We start from the raw sequence: 19,562 nt of genomic DNA on the forward strand, positions 1-19,562 counted from the left end.
CTATTGCTCAAGCTAAAAACCCAGGAATTATCCTTGATTCTCATTCCCTTCACATCTAGCGAATCCTGTCCTACCTAGTCAACCTTAACATTATATTCCAAATCCAACCACTCGCCGAAACCGGTTTGGCTCCAAACACTTCTCTCTGCCTCCACTCCTACCATCTTGGTCCAAGCCACTATTATTTTTTATTTTTTTTCTTCTAAAATACAGGTTTTTGTGTTTTTAATCCTTTATTGTTGAAAATATTAGATATGTCTCCCTTTTCCCCCATTGACCCTTTCTATCCCAGCCCTGTCCCCCGCGCCTAGAATGCAGGTTTAATTGGCTCTAAAAGTATGTGATCATGTATTAATCCCAAATCAAAATACATTTTTGACAAGAATATGTATAGGTATAAAATAAGTGACTGGCCCTAGCTGGTTTGGCTCAGTGGCTAGAGCCTCAGCTTGCCGACTGAAGGGTCCCAGATTCAATTCCAGTCAAGGGCACATGCCCAGGTTGCGGGCTCGATTCCCAGTAGGGGGCATGCAGTAGGCAGCAGATCAATCATTCTCTCTCATCATTGATGTTTCTATCTCTCTCTCCCCTCTCCCTTCCTCTCTGAAATCAATAAAAATATATTTAAAAAAATAAAATAAGTGACTGGGAAAAACCATTTATTTCTCCCCTTCATTATACAGAGGCCAGTTTGGAAATCTATAGCTTAGATGGCTAAGATACTAGAACAATTGAGTAATATGACTTTTTCATAATAAGACATATGACACTTCATAATTAAATGATGCTATACAAAAAGCTATGAACTAGAACCTTTTCCAATTAGTACTCCAAATGATATGACACCTACTATACCAGCTATCATATACAATTCAATTCTAACTATGGAAAAATATGTGAAGAGCATATACCATCATTTTTATATAAAACTATATAAATAATTCCACATTATACTAACCTCTAGAAAAGTTTTAGCAGAAAGGATTTCTAAAACAAAAGGCAGAAGTAGATTCAAAAAGGAACATTAAAAAAAATGTACCTCACTCATCTTATGAACAAGACAGTCAAAAAATTAGCAATTTTAATCACACCACGTATGTCAACTTTTTCTTTTTAATAATATGTTTTTATTGATTTCAGAGAAAAAGGAAGAGGAAGAGAGAAATAGAAACATCAAGGATGAGAGAGAATCATTGATAGGCTGCTTCCTGCATGCCCCCCAGTGGGGATTGAGCCCACAACCTGGGCACGTGCCCTTGGCCTGAATTGAACCTGGGACCCTTCAGTCCATTGGCTGATGCTCTATCCACTGAGTCAAACCGACTAGGGCTCAACTTTTTTTTTACAATAAATACAGTTCTACTATATAAATTATAAAACTGATTAATATGCTAACTTCCACCTCAGATAAACTGAGTTTATATCAGTATTTTCTTCAAAACATTTATATTCAACTGTTTATACATTTATATTGAATACATTGATTTCATAAAAACAGAAAATCCAAAGCATGCATAACTGTGTCCCCAATTGAACCATAAAGTCTTAGACCATGTCTTCAAGTTGCTTTGTTATTACCATTAATACCTAACAGTGTGTTCTATACCCAGCAAATACTAATAAAACTCTTAGAGCTTAACAACGTAAAAGTGCAGCTTACCATCTTCCTCTCTGACAGGTTGCTTTATTAATGTTTCCAGTGCACTACCATAATCTTCCAAAATCCAATATGCCATACTCCGAAGAAAAGGGTCATAATGCATATTGATGTTCAATGAATTGAGTTCATCGATAGGAGAAAGAATTCCCAAAATTTTTTTACGCAAAATAGACTTATATGTTGCAGATTTATCAAATTCAGACTCATATAGTCTTGCTATTACAAGAGCCAACTGAATATCATTCAGTTTCTCAAGACATACCTTGTAAAAAAAAAAAAAGATTGTTTATAAATAAGCGGGAGTATCTTTCACTTAAGATAAACTCAACTCAATCACTATTAACTACATGAACACAAGGCTTTATTAATATCTGAATCAGTGAACAATCTGAATCAGTGAACAAGGATGATTAAAAAAACATATACTGCTTGCTTTGGCAAGTCTACTTGTCAGCATTTATGTTAATAGCCAATACTAAATATGTTTGCAAAAAGAATTGGCCTAATAAGGAAATTGAAGAATTAAGAATTGAATAATTAAGAATTGAATAATTCTTAATAGCATCAAATCAAATGATGTATTTTGTTTTACTCTTGAACTCCTACTGTTCCCATCCACGTTAGCAGCCTATAATGTTTTCGAAATTAAAAAAAAACACGATTTTTGCTTGTATGAAACTCTGAGCAAAAGGGCAATTTAAGATAGAAATGTTATACCTTAAGTATTCATAAATTTTTAAGGTTTATTGAGAAAGAATCTGTTAAAAATTTGTGAAGATTCATCAACTGAGACAGAGCAAAAAATATATAGGTTAAAATATGTTTTAATTGTAGGAGAAACTTTTTTTTAACCTGTTCATAAATATTCTTATGAGTCAGATCAACTACCTATCTCTACCAACCAACACGACCTGGCTAATCTTAATTCTGTATAAACATCGTTCAAGCTAAATGACAAAATTTTAAAAGTCACTGTAAAATATTATCAATTACTTTAGGTACTTAGCCTTGTGTTATTTCCACTAGACTTAAGTTGAAATAAAAAAATTAAAATTTTAGCCCTAGATAAAGAGCTTATAGATGACCATGCTATTTTTAAAAAGGTTTCATTCATTACCTCAATTGCATCTCTGAGGCAACCAGCTAAAAGAAAAAATGCTGCAGAATGTTCAAATCTCTGTTTGCCTAACAAAGAAAAAGCATTCTTTAAAGCTGCTTTACGCCATCTCTCATCTTCAAAATTGTGTCCAAAAAACTGTGTCATCTTGGTATCATTTTGGGATCTGTAAGGGAAAAAAAAGTATAAAAATTTTAGAATATAATGTTTCTACATCAGAACTGATTTTATAAAATTAGCCACTTAAAAGTTAAGAAGTAACTATACATTTTCTTTTCTGAGCAAAGAATATTAATGATAAACATTTAGTTTCTCAAAAATATCTCAGATTATTGAAAAAAATGCTTTCAAACTATTGAAAAAACAACATTAATAGCACTGTGAGAAATTATTTTAAAATCTATGTGAAATATATAATTTATATTAACTTCTGTGCTACTTCACCATTTAAACCTCATCAATCAATCACCTTTACTTTGATGATCAAAACCTAAAAACTCTGTCCTGATTCAAAACAATACTAAAAGGATCTAGTCTCTTACAAAACTGACTGGTACCATGATTTTCCCCCAGAGGTTGCTGTTCATATGGTTCATGCTGAACAGAACCCAAAACAAATGGTGATCATGTTCGCCAAGTGTTGCTGAGGACAAATGAAAAAAAAATTCTAAGTGACCCAAACTCAATTATGGAGTCTGGTCGATAAGAGGAGGGCAGTTTAGAGGGATAGCCTGGTCCATGGGCTCTTATAGAGCACAGAGTAGATGCTTGTTCCAGATTCTAGCAATTTATCTTCCCAGCTTTAGTTCTTTGTCCTATAGGAATATCATAAAAAGTTCTTAAGCAAAAAAATATTTTTCTGGCCTGATAAAACCTAAAAACAAACTAAAGTTACCTATCAAGTTCTTCTGCTCTGCCCAACCTGAGTGGCTCAGTGGTTGAGTGTAAACTTATGAACCAGGAGGTCGCGGTTCTATTCCTGGTCAGGGCACATGCCCCGGGTGCCAGCTCAATACCCAGTGTGGGGCGTGCAGGAGACAGCCTATCAATGATTCTTTCTCATCACTGATGTTTCTATCTCTCTCTCCCCATCCATTCCTCTCTGAAATCAATAAAAATACATTAAATAAGTAAAAAAAGATGTGCTCTAGAAAACATCTGGGATTCTCCCCTATAAAATGTCTCCTTAAATATAAAAATAACTAAAAATCTACATGAATCACACTAACCAGAACAACAAATCTTTATTTCATACATTTACTTTATGAACAGTTTTTCATTTTAAAGTAGTTTTCTCACCTACCTATATAATCCCCAAATCACAGCTTTCTTTTTCATTGCAAGGTAGAAAATGGCAGCATCTAAAGGATCATTCTTTCTATAAAAGGCTGCTTTGGCTACCTATAAGTAGAATATATTGTTCAATATTTCACAGAAATCATTTTTAAGAGAACAAATAGTTTCCCTCATATCCAAGATTTAATATACAGATTATTATACATTAATATACATTAATCTGTTTAAATGTTCAACAGATTTTTTAAAATATGTATGTAAACACACACACATACATATTCAACAATTACAAAAATAATTTATGATGATGGCCTCCAAGGATACAGAGAGATGAGAACAGGACTATACTTTTCATTACAATCTTTTCTGTACTATTTTATTTTTTCTAAAAAGTATATGTATTTTGTAAAAATCTGACATATATACGAAACAAGTGTATCAACTAGAAATTTAAGAATTAGAATAGAAACTTTAAAATATTATATTCACATATTTTCAAATATAAAACTATGTAAAATCATCTCACTGCTTCAAAAAAACAAAGAGTAATTTAAAGGAACATCCAAAATATAATTTTCATACCAACATAAAATACTTACCTTTTCTATGCATTTGCGTAAGATGCAAGTATTCCGGACCCACCATCCCACGCCCATAGCTCTCAGTTCAGACCAAGTGGGATTGTTTTTCTGCATTATTGGCAACATGTTCAGCAGTTCTTCTTCTGCTACTGAATGAAATGCCCAGGCAAAATGACTAGTAGACAGGCCTAAAGAAATGTCAAAAAAAATGTTGATAAGAAATATAAACACAATTATACAATGATTATCAGAAATGTGTTCCATATTTGCAATAAAAATATCTAAACTTTGTATGAGACTCAAAAAGTTACAATTAAGTGTTTAGGGCTAGAGGAAATATGGGTTATTTTTTTTCTTGCTTCTCTAAACAATCCTATCGTTTCAATATTTTCTATAATGAGCATATATTTTCTATAATTAAAATATGTATTTTTTAAAAGATAAGAAAAAATGCTTATGGCAAATGCCACTGCGCAGAGTATTTTGTTCTCTAGCTATTCCCCATGACTTTTTCTTAGAAAATGAGAAACACAAGGTATTTTCTATACTGGTATGATTTTTCTTCAAAGCTGATTCTCATTTTCCTTTGGTCAACATTTGTTTTATGAATTTAATTCTATGGAATTTAAAAAGGCATCAAATAAACATTATATCCTGGTGAACAGAATTTAAGACAGTAAAGACTCATATCAAAAAATTTTCATACTATTTGTGTTTTTACCATTAATACACATTGTTCATAAAGTTATTATTTTTATTAGCAATTCAATATTTTATCATATTAATATAGCAATGTTTTCATAATGACTTATTCTATTTGGGGCATTTGACTTATATGTAGTTTTTCACCAATAGGTAGTACAGATATAAAAAAAAGAGCTTTAAAAAATCGTTTTTTCTTCCCAAAGTGGGATTAACATATATATTCCCATATTGCTTTTCAAAGAGGTTTTCATAATTTTAAGTACTATAACCAATATTCAGGTACGTGTTTACCCATATTATGCTTACATTGAATTTTTCTTTTACTTTTTATAGTAGAGTGAATTGTTACCTCATTATTGTGTTAAATTGAGTTTCCTTCATTATTAGTGAAATAGAGAATTTCCCCTAGCATGTCTTTATTCTTTGTATTTTTTTGTTATTTATATATTTTGGCTATTTATCTGTCCAGAAAAAGGTACTGATTTTTTATGTTTTTATCAGCCCCTTACACATTATAGATAATAAACTTTATTTGACATTTAAAAGAAAAGCCCTAGCTGGGTGGTTCAGTTGGTAGGAGCGCTATCCTGTGCACCAAAGGGTTGCGGGTTCGATTCCCAGGCAGGATACATACCTAGGTTTTGGATTTGATTCCTGGTCAGGGCGCGTATAGGAGGCAATGAATTGATGTTTCTTTCTCACAATGATGTTTCTCTCTCTCTCTCTCTCTCTCTCTCTCTCTCTCAAATCAATAAAAACATATCCTTGGGTGAGGATTAAAAAAAAAAAAAAGACTGTGAAGACTCTGGAATCAGAATGCATGCATTAAATTCTAAGTCCATCCTTAATTAACTATATAACTTTGGGCAAGCTTCTTGGTCTCCTGATTCCTCAATTTTCTCATTTAAAAAATGTGAATAATCATGGGACCTACCATAATATATTGTTGTGAGGATTAAATTAATATTGTTAAAGCATTTAGAATAATACCTGGCACATAATAACTATTATTATCCCTCTAGGGGCCCGATGCACGAAATTCGTGCAAGAGTAGGCCTTCCTTCCCCCAGCTGCTGGCATCGGCTTCCCTCTGGCACTCGGGACCCGGGCTTCCCTCCAGCCACAGGCAGGCACCCGGGACCCGGGCTTCCCTCGAAGCCCCAGCTTCGTCCAGAAGGTCACCCGAAAGGACATCTGGTCTAATTAGCATATTATGCTTTTATTATTATAGATGTCACTATATGTAGGAAGGTACTTTTATGTGTATACAGCACCATTTACATTAGCAATTCTTTCAACCTATTGGCACCACATGGGGTATTTATTGTTCAGTTTCTATTTCTTCTTCACAGTACATTTTGTTTAGTATTACTGGGCGAAGTAAATGATTAATTACAAGATGTGGCTTTGAAATATATGGACTGAAATGTTTAACCTAATATCCAGTGCCAAAGAATTTAAAATTCTCATTATACCCAAGTCTATGGAAAAATATATATATATAAATTAAAAAAAAAACAATACTTATGCTGTGAACGGACTATTATTCTAAATTATTTTTACACTAGAGGCCCGTTGCATGAAAATTTGCGCACTTGGTGGGGTGGGGGGGGCGTCCCTCAGACCAACCTGCACCCTCTTGCAGTCTGGGACCTCTCATGGGATGTCCACCTGCCGGCTTAGGACAGGAGCTGCCCCCTGGTGGTCAGTGCACGTCATAGCGACCAGTCATTCTGCCATTAGGGTCAATTTGCATATTAACCTTTTATTATATAGGATTTCTATTATCTCTCAACCAAGTTCAATAATTTTTCATAAATAATTAAAGAATTTGACTTAGAATTTTAAGCTTTACTTTCCCCAAAAATGGAGAAGGAAGCAAAAAGAGAAACAAGGACAGAAAGGAAAAGAGAGAGCAAGAGACAGAGACCAATTAACAGAGGCGAACCTATAGAGTCAATAATGCTGGAAGGCAGCTCTATCTCTTATACTTCCTGGACACTGAACCAATAAATATCCTGTTTTACTTAAGGTACCTTAAAGGTAGTAAAGTATTTCTGTTACTCTGAAAGTCCTGACTAACAGTATATATTAGTATCTGAAATGTTCTTAAACTAATATCTAAAATACACATTAATGTTAACAATAGTTTTGGGGGTACTCTTCTTTTGTAAAACAATTAAAATTTGAATATGTATCTTTTTCTGTAACAAAAATGTTAATCAATTTTTTTCTCAAAAATTTCAAAAGGGAGAAAAAGATAATCTAGAAAAAAAATTAAAGAGAATGAAACACTAATTGGCCTTTAATGTATGATGTGCTTAAAACATAACACAGAATATCCAATTGCCCAATTGCTACATTTTTCTATTTCTTCATTAACTCTTTCCATCTACCAAAAATATTCCAATACTGCCTCAGTGGTTACAGTGTTGGCCCACACACCACAGGGTCGCCAGTTAGATTCTTGGATAAGGGCATGTATAGGTTTGATCCTAGGCCCTGGACTGGGTGCATGTGAGAGGCACTTAATCTATGTGTCTTTCTCACATCAATGTTTTTCTCTTTGCCCCTCTCCCCCTACCTTCCACTCTCTCTAAAAATCCATGGAAAAAAATATCCTCTGATGAGGATGAACCAAAAAAGAAAAAAGAAAGAAAAAAAAAAAAAGAAGAAAATTTCCGATACCTTAAGTAAAGAAAATTAAGTGAAAATAAACATTTTTAAAATAAATTAAGGAAACTTAGCATGTGTCAAATTTGTCAGCATTATCATATCTGAGCAAATGCAAACTTCTGAAGTCTTTCTTTTCCTCTTCTTGTCTTACTTCCTTTTAACAGATTACTATCAAAATCACCTTGGTGAAGGAGTTGAGCTCGATAAGCTGGAAGGGAAGTTGTAAGAAAAGTATGAAGTCGAACAGCCAAAAGAAATTTTAACCCACATTCATCAAGAGTTTCTCCACCTATAAAAAAGGAAAAAAGCATTTACTCATTTTTATTTGTAACACAACGTTTCATCAACAAAACACAAGTAAATGCTAATAATTTTGACAAGCAGCATTCACAGCACCAAATACAGAGATAAAACATTCTGAAACTGAAAACAGTTATCAGTCTAAATATTTATTTTTTCCTATACAATTATATACTACAGAAAGAAGGATAGTTAAATATTGTGAAGAATAATAAAGAAGAGAATAAATTGACTCAGGGTCTGTGACATTTTTTATAATCAGACCTCCTCTGATCTGAATCTTACTTAAATTTAACTAAATTTTAAAATAGTTTAACCTTCTCTGTGGTATATGTTACAATATTTCCCATATTGATTCAAGTCATACACTCACCCCAATAATGTTCTGCTAACACTGAAAGAAATATACAGTGGGAAGGCCTGCTTTTTTACATTAAATAATTAAAAATATAAGATACCTATAATATATTTATATCAAAAATAGTATCTACTACCAACACTTCTTAAAGTAAAAGTGTCATGATTCATGGCCAACATTTTTTCTTTAATTTTTAATTATCATTATTTTCTTAAGTTTATCCCATATTTTCCTTTCAAGCAGAGTTCAAGGGGTCTAGCCTACTGATCTCTATCTGGTGCACCTGGCTGCACTTGTTTCAATCTTTGAAATGTGATGGAAATACTACATTCAAATTGATTTGTAACTCAGAAGATTAAAAAGAAAAAAAAAAGATCTCTGGATGAGGAATAAACCTAATTTTATTATGCTTATTTTTGTTATTCTAGGTAGGAGTATACATTAATGCAAATTTTTAAAATAAACCTCAATATATTAAAAGCCAAATAATAGCAAATTATCACAACATGAAAATAAAATAAAATGGAAATCACATTTGCATTATCTAAAGTAATTATTTAATAAGAATGTTAACTTTTCCTAAACTCAAAGGATTCAGGTGGATCTTTAACATTATTAAGCAAACTATTATGTAAAAATTTAAAATAACTGGCAAAATGAATTTTTGTATTATAATTTCTATTTCAAATTCTATTTCAGAGCACGATTTATGGGATAAATAGCATATTTTCAACTATTGTGAAGTCAGCAATGATGATTAAAAACCATTGTATCATTTTTATAAAATATTTTTTAGATTTTCTGTGAAATTAGGTAAAAATACCACTAGTTTTTCTTCTGATCCTGTACCCAATTTAGTTTTACCTTGGCTTCTGTCTCTGCTTTCTCCAATATCAGTGCTGGTAGTTGCAATTGTATCTGCTAAGGCCATCAAAGACATCTGCTCCATCCTGCTGAGTCCTGGTAAACTAGAATGAAGTAAGTGGCCAGAAAGAACCTGAGCATGCTCAGGACCAAAGTAAGTTGGACTATATTGTGAAAGGTCAATAACCCTTGGCTTTGTATTTTCTTCATCTGTCTCTAACACATTACTATCAGTCATTAGAGTTGAAATCTGAAAAAGCTCATCATAATTTTCTTTTGATAACTGGTTTGAGTTATTCAAGCTACTCTGATTACTAGATTTCTCCAAAGATGAGTAATAGCTATCATCATCTGCCGCAAGTAAGGCATATAAAGGAAGTGGAGGAACAGAATCAATTTCTGTGTAATCTGTATTTTCACTCTTGTTGAATGTCTGGGGGTCTCTGGTGGTGCTTCCACTGGCACTGATGGTGAGAGACCTAAGGCGGCGCTCATGACAAGATTCCGTTTCATTCAGGGCCACAACTTCTCCAGCAATGCACTTGACAAGATGTGACAAGATGGCCTTTGCTCTTCGAACTTTGCCAAGATCCATGAGTTCCAAAAGCTGCAAGGGATGGTACTGAGGTAAAGTTGGGGAAAGAACATGAGCTGCTTCAAAAAGACCTGAATCTTCCATGTCCACAGAAGGATCAAATGCAGTTTTCTTTCCACAGATTTTCTGTGCAAGACTGGTCATAGATCGAGTCAGAGTTTTCTTTGGAGGATGTAATCCAGAACTTGATGAGTTACTCTGTTTTATTAAACTTATTATAGATGGAGTGCTCCCATTGTATGAATCTGTTATAACAGGTTCTTGCTTAGAAGATGGCTGCCACTGGGAATATACATGCATCTCACAATCCATTCCTACCACCAGGATGCCATCCCGGACCCATGATAAAGAAACAGGAAAAGGTGGAGAGCCTTCTACAGAAGAAACCAAATCCACACTTCGTAACAGTACAAACTTAGAAAGAGGCACAACTTTAGTATTCTCCCAGAGAGGAAATGCCAGGCTTTCCTTACTAGTCTGTTCTTGTACCTTGCCATCCAGGAGTCCATACATCAAAAGTTTTGATCCAATTCCTACAGTCAAGATATGAGAACCATCTTCCCTAGATATCCAATCTAAGTGAACTAAATGCTTTATGTTTGATGTTATACTCTCTTTACTGGATAAATATACCTCTTGCTTATCATAGGCCACTAAATTGCTATCAATGCTAATGCCAGAATCCAACACCGTATTTAACTCATCTAAATGAATTGTCTGTTCAAGGACCCAACATGAACCTCCTGTAGACTCACATTCAAAAATGCTTACATGCATCACAAAGTCCTGAGAAGGTCTACTATTAGATGCAGGCTGCTTATATGCTACTGCTAAACGATTTGTGTGTGCACAGCTAACTTCTACAGGCCTTCCAGGTACAGTAATACTACTATTACTCTGAAGTCCATCTTCAATAAGTAATGGCCATTCCTCCCAAGTGTATACAAGATCCATTTTTCCATTATTTGATGTGGCAGCTTCTCCATATGTTACTTTGCATCTCCAGAATCTTACTTTCTCATCTGAGCATGAAGTTGCCAATAAATAGGGAGCACTGCATACGGGATATATGGAAGAAGAACTCAGATGACCTAAAATAAAAATAATCCATTAACAAAATGTCAAATTTGGTTAAATATTTCTATTTTCATGTACTAAAGGTTTTAGTCTTTTGTATGAACTACTGTTAACAACATAACAGTCAATAATAGTTTAAGGGTCAATAAGATCAGTAAAAAGCCTTCAAGACAACAAAAAGTATGCAAGAAGAACAGTATTACCAAATCTGAAAGAACTCTGAGACAATTTAGTTCAATTCCTGCATTTTATAGGTAAAGACCCTTGACCAAATATGTTAAGTATCTTATGCCTAAATCAAATAGCTAGATTAAGGCAGAATTAGAAAACCTGAATTTAAGTCCTGGTTCTCATGCCAATATTCTTTTCACAGCTCTTTACTAGTTTTACATATTATTGTAAACCTCATTTTATAATTTTTTTAAATATGTTTTTTTATTAATTTCAGAAAGGAAGGAGAGGGGAGATAGAAACATCAATGATGAGAAAGAATCATCGATGGGCTGCCTCCTGCATGCCCCCTACTGAGGATTGAGCTTACTACCTAGGCATGTGTCCTGACCAGAAATTGAACCATGACCTCCTAGTTCATACGTCAACACTCAACCATTGAGTCACACTGGCCGGGCTATAAATCTTATTTTAAAGATATCAGCACAATTTTAAAAACTTGTCAACATTCATGGGTCACATCTCTGATATTTTTCAATACCATTTTGTGAGTGGGCCATGCTTACCTAAATACTGAATGGGCACTCAATGATTAGAATATTTGATATAACTAATGCTGAAAAGATTCCTAAGTGGGACATAACATTTTCTTGGGCTTACTGTAATCATATACTCTTAATTTCCTAAACCAGGATTTAGCAAATTTTTTCTTAAAAGGGACAGAGAGTAATCATTTTGGGCTTTGTTAGCCATAGGTCTCTGATGTAACTACTCAACTCTGCCACTATAGAACAAAAATAGCCATATACAAATAAATGTGGCTACGTTCCACTCAAACTTATTTACAAAACAGGTAGATGGCCCATAGTTTGCCAACCCCTGTCCTATATAAGATTTCTTATAATTAGAACATTTATCGTATTTTAAAAGCCCATTTCAACATAATTGTAATTTTTTTAAGTCCTCAGGAATATAGTACATTTTCTAATAGTCTTGACTAAAAAAAATTCTAAGACTAGGAAAAAACTTTTACAGTACTCTCCCCTCATTTACAGTTCACCTTCCGTGGTTTCAAATACCAACGAGCAAATGAGATCTGAAAATATTAAATAGAAAATTCCAGAAATAAACAATTTGTAAGTTTTAAATTAAACACCATTTGAGTAGCATGATAAAATTCACACTGCCCAGTTTTGTCCTGCCTAGAATATGAGTCATCCCATTGTCTAGTGTATCTACACTGTGCTACCAGGCTGATAGTCACTTAGTAATCAGAGCAACTGTTGCAGTATCGCAGCGCTTGTGTTCAGGTAACCCTTATTTTACTAAATAATAGTCCCAAAAGCCTAAGAGTAGTGATGCTGGCAATTTGAATAATCCAAAGAGAATTGGTAAAATGCTTTCTTTCAGTGAAAAAGTATGCACATATAGGAACAAACAGTATATCTAGGGTTTGGTACTATCCTCAGTTTCAGGCATCTACTGGGAGATTTGGAACTTATTCTTCAGAATAAGGGTGGATTACTGTACCATACATTAGGTTTTCCATACAAAATAAATTTCTTCTTTTTCCCTAGAACTTCTTTTTTCCTCCAAATTCAACTGGGGCCAAAGTTAGATAAGAGGATTGTTTTCAGAAATATCCTCAGTTTCTCTTACATTTGCCATATTATTTTAATTGGAATTCAGTAGTGAAGATCATACTGACTAAAGACAATAGCTCTTAAAAGTGTCAATGTAAGAGTCATTCTTTTTCAAATGTTCACTTTCCTTGTACTAATTCCTCTTTTATTAAAATATACAAAGAAGCAGAATGCAGATGTTATCAGAACACTGTTAGTACCTACACCTGCCAATTTAAATTAGAAAAAAATTAGGTATCTGATAACATAGCAACTGAAAAGCATTCAAGTAATCAGTCAAAAAAAAAAAATGAGGGAAGTAGAAAAGACCAAAACCCACACTATGACTATGAAAATGAAAGAATTAAGTGACAAGAAGATAGATTTTTGTCTTAGTTTTCTTGATACCCTAGAACAGCAGTTCTTTATTTTTTGTGTGCATTAGAATTATCAGGAAGGCTTGTTAAAACAGACCCCAAGAGTTTGTGATTCAATAATTCTAGGGTACAGCCTAAGAATTTTTTTTTTCCAATTAAGTTCCCTGGTAATGGTGATGCTGCTAGTCTGGGGACCACCTTTTGAGAACCACTGCCCTAAGATAAAGATACTAAATATGAATCAGGAACCACACACTCATAATCCTTCACAGCACACGGCTCCAGGGCAGCACTACCAATATTATCAACGTTGGCAAATAAGGGGCATTACTATCTCTACCCTAGAAACTTTCACTTTGTCTTCACAAAAGGATAATGAGAATTTATTTTAGAAATAAATATTTAAGACTACAACTGACTGATAAATGTCAAAACAATCTGAAAACAATGAGAAATTTAACCTATCAAATTTAGGGTACTTAAAGATATTCTTTCCATTTATGTTTCTATGTGAATTTAAAAGTAGTAGTTGCACATATTTTTAATTATCTAATAAGCACTCATGGATTACAAAGTTTGCATAGTCTTTTTTCACAAAATTTACAAACCTGCTGATGGCTTAACACTTATTATCTCAACTCCTTGTGGCAAATGCAACTCTTGGCTATAAACCATTTCTGAAGACAGAGTTAATTTGCTGGTACTCTGGAGATTTGCTCTGCAAGCCTGATACTTCTGTGAAAAAGGAGATAGGATTTTCTCTGGAGAAGATGAATAATGTTCTTCTGGCTGCCAAACTGCTTCAGATATTTTTGTATCTATATTTTCATCTATAAAACATAAGAAAAAAAGCAAAAACCAGGGGTGTGGGGGAACCCTATAAACATTATAAATTGCTACATTTCATAATCCAAAACTGCCTTATAAAAGATTTTAAAAGTAATAAACATATTAATGATTCTTTATAACAAGAAAATCAGAAAATCATTTTGCATTTTAATTAACTGAATAAACTATATTATCACTATTCAATAAGAACAGCTTGAAAAATATGCACTGAACTGTCTAATCATATGTACTTTGTTAATTTAAGCCTACTTAAAGTTAAAACAAAAAGACTCACCCAATGAGACAGGAATGGACTTTAAATGTAAATTCCACATGTGTAACAATGAGCGGTTGTCTTGAGTGCACTCTATTACAATTAGGTAGAATTTTTCAGAAAATCCATTAGGTGAGCTGCCTATAGATATTAAAGACATTTTTCACTATCAACATGGATAAGTGAGATAACTTATTAAATATGATAACTTAAAATAACTGATTTCTTAAAATATATATTTTATTGATTTCAGAGAGGAAAGGAAAGGGAGACAGAGATAGAAACATCAATGATGAGAGAGAATCACTGATCAGCTGCCTCCTACACACCCCACACTGGGGATTGAGCCCACAACCCAGGAATGTGCCCTGACCAGGAATCGAACCGGGAATCGAATCTCCTGGTTCATAGATTGGTGCTCAACCATGGAGCTACGCTTGCCAGGCAAAATAACTGATTTTTTTAAATCAATACTCTTATCTACAGCTCCAAATACAAAATGGAATTATAAAACAGAATCAACTTTACCACATGAATTTGTATTAATTTAAAATTTTAACAAGTATGCTATACTTAAATTTCATTTTTGAACTGACAGCCTTAAAAAAATCACATAATACAGTCATCACCAATACAATGTTCATACAGATTAGACCATATTAAGTAGGAAATTTCTGAACAGATAAGAACTATGTGATAGGTACGTTAAGTCAACATATCATGATGAAAATAGAGTTGTCAAATATATTTTGAAATAAGACCATAATGAAATGACCTGTTCATGATGTTTATCTAAGGACCAATATATCAGTATTCATTATCCAACATAAAATTCAGGAAAATTTTTCTTAGTCAAAACTACATAATTTAAGCAGCACATAAGTTGCTTAAAATAAGCTAAAAAAATGCGTCTATCTAAAATATATCATAAAATCAGTAATTCATTATTGCCTGAAAAAAACAAACTTAAAAATGCTAGGTTTTAACCCGTTTTCCTTATTTTATGTCTAGAAAATTACACTATAGAAACAATATAAATCATAGAACATATAAAAATATCAGAAAACAAATATTGTGTCCTTTTAAATTTTCATAGAAAAAAAGTTTCAAAGGAACACCAGAAAAGAAAGATAACCATAGTATCTTAAGAGACTAAACAAAATGGTAACTTTGGTAATGTGTTCTGGGTGAGTTAGGCATTTCAATTACAAGAATTAAGAGAAAAGGAAGGAAGGATACAGGATTATAACAAAGTAAAAAATAACAAATAAATCTATTTCTGATAAATTTTACTAACAAGGAAGTTTTAATGAGAGGAATTGTTAACAATACTAGCATTCTTATTAATATCCTATATAATAATAGAGAAACATGGTAATTAACCATAACTTCGCTACCCTTCCCATTGGCTAATCAGCGAGATATGCAAATTAACTGCCAACCAAGATGGCAGCCGGCAGCCAGGCAGCTTGAAGCGAACAGGAGGCTTGCTTGCTTCAGTGACGGAGGAAGCCAACGTTCCCCGCCTGCCGCTGCTGGGCTCTGAGCTTGCACTCTAAGAAACATTGTTACAATTATAGAAGCTAAAAAAAACCCAGAAACCTGCTTTCAGCCAGCCGGGCCTCAGAGCTGGAGTTGAAACAGTGTTTCAATTATAGAACCCAAACAAACCAGATACCTGCTTTCAGCAGCCAAGGTCTCAGAGCTGGAGCCGAGCCTCAGAGAGAAAGCTGGCTCTCAGCACCAGTAACAGCCATAGAAGGTAAATAAATCCCAGAAAAAAAGAAAAAAAGGACAGGTTGGGAGCTTCAGTTGCCCGCCAGCCTGAAAATGGCCCTCAGCCCCTCACCCAGACTGGCCAGGCACCCCAGTGGGGTCCCCCACCCTGAAGGGGGTGTGACCAGCTGCAAACAGCCATCATCCCCTCATCCAGGCTGGCCAGGCACCACAGTGGGGACCCCCACCCTGAAGGGGGTGTGACCAGCTGCAAACAGCCATCATCCCCTCACCCAGGCTGGCCAGGCACCCAAGCGGGACCCCCACCCTGATCCAGGACACCCTTCAGGGCAAACCAGCCAGCCCCCACCCGTGCACCAGGCCTGTATCCTATATAGTAAAAGGGTAATATGCCTCCCAGCACCGGGATCAGCGGAGCCGCGAGGCCTCCTGGCACCGGGATCAGCAGAGCCTCCCAGCACCAGGATCAGCGGAGCCGCGAGGCCTCCTAGCACTGGGATCAGCGGAGCAGCGAGGCCTCACTGCCCCTGTGTCAAGCAGAGCCGCGAGGCCTCCCAGCACTGGGATCAGCGGAGCCGCGAGGCCTCCCAGCACTGGGATCAGCGGAGCCACAAGGCCTCCCAGCACTGGGATCAGCGGAGGCGCAAGGCCTCCTAGCACTGGGATCAGCGGAGCAGGGAGGCCTCACTGCCCCTGTGTCAAGCAGAGCCGCGAGGCCTCCCAGCACTGGGATCAGCGGAGCCGCGAGGCCTCCTAGCACTGGGATCAGTGGAGCAGCGATGCCTCACTGCCCCTGTGTCAAGCAGAGCCGCGAGGCCTCCCAGCACCGGGATCAACGGAGCAGCGAGGCCTCCTAGCACCGGGATCAGCGGAGCAGCGAGGCCTCACTGCCCCTGTGTCAAGCAGAGCCGCGAGGCCTCCCAGCACTGGGATCAGCGGAGGCGCAAGGCCTCCTAGCACTGGGATCAGCGGAGCAGCGAGGCCTCACTGCCCCTGTGTCAAGCAGAGCCGCGAGGCCTCCCAGCACCGGGATCAACGGAGCAGCGAGGCCTCCTAGCACCGGGATCAGCGGAGCAGGGAGGCCTCACTGCCCCTGTGTCAAGCAGAGCCGCGAGGCCTCCCAGCACTGGGATCAGCGGAGCCGCGAGGCCTCCTAGCACTGGGATCAGTGGAGCAGCGATGCCTCACTGCCCCTGTGTCAAGCAGAGCCGCGAGGCCTCCCAGCACCGGGATCAACGGAGCAGCGAGGCCTCCTAGCACCGGGATCAGCGGAGCAGCGAGGCCTCACTGCCCCTGTGTCAAGCAGAGCCGCGAGGCCTCCCAGCACCAGGATCAGCGGAGCCACAAGGCCTCCCAGCACTGGGATCAGCGGAGCCGCGAGGCCTCCTGGCCCCTGGAGCAGCATGACAGGGGGCAACGCCCAAACCCCCTGATCGCCCTGCGGCTCTGTGTGTGACAGGGGGCAGGGCCACAACCTCCCTATCCGCCCTGCTCTGTTCATGACAGGGGAAGGCGCCCCAACCCCCTGATCGGCCCTGCTCTGTGCCTGATGGGGGGAGCTCCCCAACCCCCTGATCAGCCCTGCTCTGTGTGTGACAGGGTGTGGTGCCCCAACCCCCCCATGGGCCCTGCTCTGTGTGTGACAGGGTGGAGCCGCAACCTCCCCATCGGCCCTGCCCTGAGTGTGACAGGGGGGAGTGCTCCAACCCCCTGATCGGCCCTGCTCTGTGCGTGACAGGGGGTGGTGCGGCAACCTCCCCATCGACCCTGCCTTGAGTGTGACAGCGGGCGGCACCCCAACCCCCCAATCGGCCCTGCTCTGAGCCCGACCAGGGGCTGCACCTAGGGATTGGGCCTCTAGTTAGACATAAAAGTACAGAACTCAAAGAAGTACTTCTCAAAGGAAAATGGAAAAAAGGTAGAATAAAGAAAAAAGTGCAATAGAAGTAAAAAAAAATCTGGAACAAATAAAAATGTAGTCATTAATATTCCTTGAGGCTCATAACTAACTTAAACAACAGGTACACACTGCATGGTTGCTTTATAAGAAAAGTCAATTTTGTGTTTGGTTTGGCTCTGAAAATTAAAACTGATGACTAAAAGATTTTAGCTTTATCGTGCTCTGTTTTCCTTTATGCAGAATAAACAGTTAATATTGAGTGGAGGTGTTTAAATAATTTTCAAAACTATTAAAAAAAAGTCTTAAGACATTTGGTCTTTAACTTATAACTTGAAGTGTTAAGCTACTGCTTAAAATTATAGGTGTCTACACTATCCAAATTGTTAGGGTAGGAGCAGATCTACCAAAAAGCACTCATGCATTAATGACAAAACACATTTATATTATGCTTTTTAGAAAACATAATTGACAAACCCTTTCAATTTGCTTATACTTCCTGATTAAAAGTAAAGATACTGACATTTATGATAAATAATGCCTCAACCTACACAAGAAAATTTTAACTTCAAATAGATGATATGAGATACTATATCAATTTATCTTTATTAACTGCCTAACATACTCTACAGAACATTTCTCATTACATAAAAAATTGGTCTTTACCTTCATCAGATAATATTCTATCTTTTCCCATACTTTTCTTCTCAAGATTATTCAAAATGAAGTCTTCTTGAAAAACATGAAGCAGCTGGGTTTTTCGGCCTTGCTGAATGTAAATAAATAGTAATGTAAGTTGACATATATGTTATTTACCTAATGCTAAGTGGCAACAAAAAACATACTTACAAGTTTTGTAATGGGATCTAATGCGATAATGCATCCTGGCCTGGCTGTTGATTGTTGACTTACGATGTTAAACACTTCACCAACATATTTCTGTTTTTCAAAAAAATGGAAATAAGCAAAAATAGGTGTCTCCTTTATTAAACACTTAAAAATAATAGCAAAAACATTAAATTTTAGGCATAATAATCAATAATAAATACATTTAAGTGTGGCCAAATAAGTTCACAAGTCGCTTTCATTATAAACATCCTAGGACTCTTAGCTTACTAGGGAATTACATAGGAATGAATAGGAATTACAGCTCCATGCTTAGAAAAAACAAAAGCAATGCTTGGTAATTGTAAGGGGAAAAAGTATTTTATATCTATAAATGTGAAAGACTGACATCAATTTCTTAGAACTGTTCAAGAATCAATGCTTTTTAAGCACTAATTTTGAGGTAAGAAGACTGCAGCTAAAGAAACAAGTTGATATATTGTTTATTGAGCCACTTATGTCCCGACTGCTATAGTCAAAGTCATATTGTTCAATTCAATCTTCATCATACTTGATTTATCAACAGCATTTGATCCTGGTGA

At 36.4% G+C, this 19,562-nt stretch overlaps 1 protein-coding gene across 16 annotated transcripts in view; it reads right to left on the reverse strand.

The window, feature by feature from the left end:
• The window catches only part of DMXL1 (Dmx like 1), a 139,838-nt gene that overhangs the window by 68,099 nt on the left and 52,177 nt on the right, over positions 1-19,562 (reverse strand). For 15 of the 16 annotated variants that reach the window (XR_002826570.1, XR_002826572.1, XR_002826604.1 and 12 more), the window contains 10 exons: positions 18,985-19,074; positions 18,802-18,904; positions 14,523-14,642; positions 14,008-14,229; positions 9,558-11,243; positions 8,217-8,324; positions 4,673-4,842; positions 4,081-4,178; positions 2,778-2,943; positions 1,661-1,922 (listed from right to left, as the gene is read on the reverse strand). Coding sequence is in view for 12 of the 16 variants with exons in the window: in XM_006081119.3 (XP_006081181.1) it covers positions 1,661-1,922; positions 2,778-2,943; positions 4,081-4,178; positions 4,673-4,842; positions 8,217-8,324; positions 9,558-11,243; positions 14,008-14,229; positions 14,523-14,642; positions 18,802-18,904; positions 18,985-19,074 (3,025 nt within the window). In the remaining 4 variants the exon portion in view is untranslated. The remainder of the gene's footprint in view (positions 1-1,660; positions 1,923-2,777; positions 2,944-4,080; positions 4,179-4,672; positions 4,843-8,216; positions 8,325-9,557; positions 11,244-14,007; positions 14,230-14,522; positions 14,643-18,801; positions 18,905-18,984; positions 19,075-19,562) is intronic. The other variant, XM_023745553.1, reaches the window with a different exon arrangement.

Source organism: Myotis lucifugus, unplaced genomic scaffold (assembly GCF_000147115.1).
Source record: "Myotis lucifugus unplaced genomic scaffold, Myoluc2.0 scaffold_0, whole genome shotgun sequence".
In the NCBI taxonomy this organism is placed as follows: domain Eukaryota; kingdom Metazoa; phylum Chordata; class Mammalia; order Chiroptera; family Vespertilionidae; genus Myotis; species Myotis lucifugus.